This window comes from Nicotiana tomentosiformis, chromosome 10 (assembly GCF_000390325.3).
Source record: "Nicotiana tomentosiformis chromosome 10, ASM39032v3, whole genome shotgun sequence".
NCBI lineage: Eukaryota > Viridiplantae > Streptophyta > Magnoliopsida > Solanales > Solanaceae > Nicotiana > Nicotiana tomentosiformis.
Window position 1 is genome coordinate 59,425,070 of NC_090821.1, and position 4,752 is coordinate 59,429,821.

At 34.2% G+C, this 4,752-nt stretch overlaps 1 protein-coding gene across 1 annotated transcript; it reads right to left on the minus strand.

Annotated features, from left to right (window-relative positions):
• Positions 1–226: 226 nt before the first annotated feature.
• Positions 227–1,140, minus strand: LOC138900253 (uncharacterized). The gene is made up of 2 exons (XM_070186972.1): positions 729–1,140; positions 227–618 (listed from the first exon to the last, which is right to left on the minus strand). Exons 1-2 carry the CDS (start codon positions 1,138–1,140, stop codon positions 227–229), a joined length of 804 nt encoding a protein of 267 aa, XP_070043073.1.
• Between the last annotated feature and the right edge of the window lie 3,612 nt (positions 1,141–4,752).

Sequence of the window (4,752 nt, forward strand, 5' to 3'; positions counted from 1 at the left end):
AATTCATTCAACATCTTTTGTGACTCCTTTAGGATGAGATCAAGAATATCCTGCAATTCATTGCATCTATTATAGTTATAGGATCTTACCTCGCTTGTTTCACCACGTGCCATGAAACAATTTTCAGTATTTTCTTTTCTTTCATCATCTGATGTGTCTTCATCAGTCCAACATCCAGAGTATTTGTTCATATTATTTTCTAAAATTTTCATGATGCACAGATTTGCTATTTCTTAATGTTCTGAGCTTTCGTCATCACTCCATCTTCCAAAAGATTTATTTTGTTGAATCCTCTAGAGACTTTTCTTTTAAGTTCAGGACATTCAGCTTGAACATGTTTGTACCTTCTATATTCATAGCATTTCCCATCATTCTTGTCTTGTTCATTATATTGCATGGTTCGTCTGGATGGCTTCCTTCCCTTCTTTGTATTTCTATACCTTCTCATTAATCCATTCATGTTCATTGATACCATGGCAATTTCTTCTTCAAGAGCTTCTGGATCGTCATCAATATCATCTTCAGGTCCTTCAGTTGTAGCTTTGAAGGCAATTGTTTTCTTCTTCTCTTCCTGATCTGTTTTCTTTTTATGGGTTTTCTCGAATGCTATAAGATCTCCTCGTAATCCATCATATGAAAGTTTGTTTATATCTTGGGATTCGAGGGTAACTACTTTTGTTTTCCATGTAGTAGGAAAACTCTTCAGGATATTTGAACTTGATCATAACTTGAGTAGGGCTTTCCAAAGGCTTTCAGATCACCAATGATTTTGCTAAATCTTGCAAATATTTCCTTAATGGATTCTTCTTGTTTCATCTGAAAGAGTTCATAGTCATGAACCAACATGTTTATCCGTATTTCTTTCACTTTGCAGGTTCCTTCATAAGTAACTTCTAAATTATCCCACATTTCTTTGGCAGTATCACAACTTGAAATTTTCTCGTACTCTTCTCCACTTATAGCATTATAGAGCAAATTTCGAGCCTTAGGATTAACTTGAGCGACAACCATTTGCTGGTCTGTGTATTCGTCTATATCCTTAGGATCAGTGGGAGGTTGAGCTGCTGCAGGTAATAGATAGTTTCCCTTTTTTATGACACACCATACTTTGACGTCATAGGATTTTACATAGATTTCCATACGTACTTTTCAGTGAGAGAAATGTTGTCTATTGAAGTATGGTGGCCTTACTTGCGATGTCCCTTCTTGAAATAGTGATCCAATTGTTACTTGGTTTTCCATTAACGTTTCTCACTAGCTGTTAAGCAAAAGTTAAAAGTGTGAGACTTGCTTTGATACCAATTGAAAGTACAAGCGGGGAGTGAATTGTCGATTTTTATTTTCTGTATTCTAAGTAGTTGACTAGTTAACCAATTAGTCGACTAGAGATAAGAACAGAATAGTAATAATGCAGAAATAAAGTGCAGGAATTGAACTCACCAGGATTTTTATACTGGTTCGGATTGATTGTGAATCATACGTCCAGTCCCCTTGAGCTGCAAGGGTATTCCTTTTCAGTATTTGAAGTTTCTCGATTAGAAGATGGTTGATATAGCTTTACACCAACAAGTTAGTCTCTAAGTTACCCTTCCCTTCTTGATACAATGCCTTACCAGTGTTTATCTCTTTTTCTTCTCTCACTAATTACACATCAGATCTAAAACGGAACTATAATGCATGTTTGGAGTAGAACAAAAAGAGTGATAATGGTTTGTTCAAAGTATGTCTGCTTCAAGCCTAGAACAGATGTATATATACTTCGTGAGGCCTTCTTGATTTTTGATTGACATGAATCTTGAGAGATTACAAACCCAAGGGAGTTGATCCTTGAACCGAATCGTAAATTGATTCTTTCCAAGAATAAGGTTAAGTTTCTGTTGATCTTCCTTGACTTGTGGCCTTGACAAGTTTTTCTTCCGCTAGACAGATCTTCCCGTTACTTGAGTGATTGATGATGGATCCCCTGATTTCGAGCTTTAATGATCTTCAGTGTAGAGCTTTGCAATCTTATTTTCCTTTGATTTTGGGACCTTCCTATAATATCTTCAGTCAATCATCTATCAAATCATTGATTGATTTATTTTCCAGATTTTCGCTGATTCTTCCATTTTCATCTCTAATCATTGATACTTTTCCTTTCCTTTGCTTCTAGAGTTCCCGTTGATAGATTGTTTCCTTAGTCCATACTTGAATGATAGAGAATTTTGATTCCTTTGTTTTTATCCCTTGTGATCCTGCACCAAACGTGATATATTATTTTTTCATCATTGAAACTTATATTTAATAGAGTGCTCACTTCCTTTAATATAAAATTGCTATCAACTACATAGTATAAGTGCACAACTATTCGAACGCAATAAAGAAAATATCAAAAAAGTCTTATAGTCACAAGTCAAGTAATAATCAAACATGCGCCTCTAACTTCAGACGTGCCTTTAATTCAGCCTCAATACCACAACACCCATTTGTCTTTTTTATTCTTGGGTGCTTGCTAGGATCTTATATCAGTTTTCTTATATTTCTTATAAAATTATACACAGTTTATATGGAGGTCAATGGGTGCTTATGCACCTAAAATTAGTACGTAGATCTGCCACTGGTCTTGTAAGTTTAACGAAGGGAGAAAGAAAAGTGACAACCTTCTAATTAATAGTTTGTTTGGTCAAATTTATTTTTGGTTAAAGTCCTTTTTGGGTGCCAAAAAGTACTTTTTTCCTAATTCCTATTACACAGTTTCTGCGAAAGAAAATTACCTTACTCACTTAACCTTTTCAAAGTGTGCCTAAGACACACCACTTTTAACAGGTAAATTACACGCAAAAGGAGCGCGTGAAGAGGTAAAAATCGAGCATCTAAATTTTTATTTGAACGGTGTAGATTTGAATAAATTGATCCAGAGGTCTAAATATATTTTTTTCTTTTTATCCTTTTTTCTTTTACCACTACACACAAAATACATAAAAGACAAACATCGCTAATGCAGGATGCTAAAACCTTCGTCCCCAACCTCCCTGTCCATTGGTCTTGTTCCCATAATAAACCCCATCCAAGCACTCCAGTTGATCCAAGTAGAAATAAAAAGAAATAATCTTTAGATTTAACATCTCCCCTTGTGTTTTTTTCTAATGCCATGGATTTATCAGTGAATCCCTCTTCTTTTTCATCTTTTGCTGGTCGAAAATGGTGTTTGCTTGAAACTCCGGCCGGTGAAATAATATAGATTCTGCTTCAAATTGAAGAAGAAAAAAGTTAATACAATTGGGTGCTTCAATTACTTGAATATGACAGTATCACAAGAAGAGAATCAATGGATTGTTTTTGTGGGTTTTATCTGCCATGGCTGCTGAGGTTTTAGAGGAGACACTTCTACAATTTTTACCTAAAATTGTCCATTTTATTTGGGGTTAGGTATAAGTTTATCCTTTATATATTATTTTGAGCACTTATTCGCTCTTAACTTTGCAAGAGTTGAGCAGCTTTAATTTAGTTAACGGAAAACCCAAACGGAGACGAAAACTAACGGGAAATACGTTTGATTGGGTATAAACAAAAGACTTTGAACTAACTTCAGTGGCCCCCAAATTTGCATTAAAAAAAGCTTCAGTTTTTCAACATCATTCCAACACTGTCTATAACTTCAGCAATCTTAAGCAGAAACTTAATCAACATAGTTTTCATTAAAACTATTGGTTTTTTTTCTTTTTTAATTATTTATCACCATTATTCTACAAACCATAAGCACTTTATATCTTGAACAAATTGATACTATAAACATTAGCCGTGAAAAATATTATAGTTGACTGGTCCCACAAAATCGTCGCCAGGCCAACCACATTTGTAGTTGCTAGGTTATGATTTGTTTTTCCCTTCCCCGATGTAGCTAGATTTTATAAAATCAAATTGGGTGTCTATTTTTAACCAGGCGACACAGATTTCAATGAAACCACATTAGTTTTAGGTTTTCATTTGATTTTCTTGTTAAGTGGACTAATGGTGCTTAACTTTTGCAAAGTTAAGGGACGGTAAGCGCTCAAGGTGATATATAAAAGACAAAGTTATACCTAGACCCAAACATAAGGGATAATATTAGCTAAAAACTCATACTTCTTATATAATTTAACTGGTGCAAAATTAATAATCCATTTCAGATATCAATCAAAAGAAAATGTAAGAAATTCTGAATTTTTCTTAAAGAATGGGAGAAGAAAGGTGTTTTATGAGGGGATTTTCCGGTTAATCGGAGAGGAAAGATGGTGGGGATGGGGAGGGGACAGTGGGAGATGGGAAAGATAGAGACGCGGGGGGGGGGGGGGGGGATTTGTTTTCTAATTTCTTTTCTTGTTTAAATATTATCAATGGGATGCAAATTATGTGTATTCTTTTTTTCCATTGAGATGTGACACATGTCATTGATTTAATTAGCGCGTGTGATGTAATCTCCAAGAATATGTGGTCAAACATAAAAGTGGTGTGTCTTAGGCACACTTTAAAAAATTGAGTGTGTAAGATAATTTTCGTCCGCAAAAAGTGTGAAACGAGAATTTGGTCCATAGTTTAAGGAGTAACTTATGTATTTTGCCTTTTTAGAAAGAAATAAAAATATTTTTGAGTATAAGTAGAAGCAATTATTTAGAAAAAAAAAAATAACATCTCATTAAAAGAATGTTTTTGAAAAATGCTTTTGAAAACAATACACTTTTAGCCGGTTTGGCCAAGATTTTTTTTTTTTTTTGCCAAAAATATTTTTTTCCT

What these genes read in the sequence shown, in the direction of transcription:
- LOC138900253 (XM_070186972.1), bottom strand. Translation starts at nt 1,140, where the DNA reads ATGGAAATCTATGTAAAATCCTATGACGTCAAAGTATGGTGTGTCATA. An exon ending in CTTTGGAAAGCCCTACTCAA is followed by an intron (nt 619 to 728) that starts GTTATGATCAAG and finishes ATGGATTACGAG; the next exon opens with GAGATCTTATAGCATTCGAG.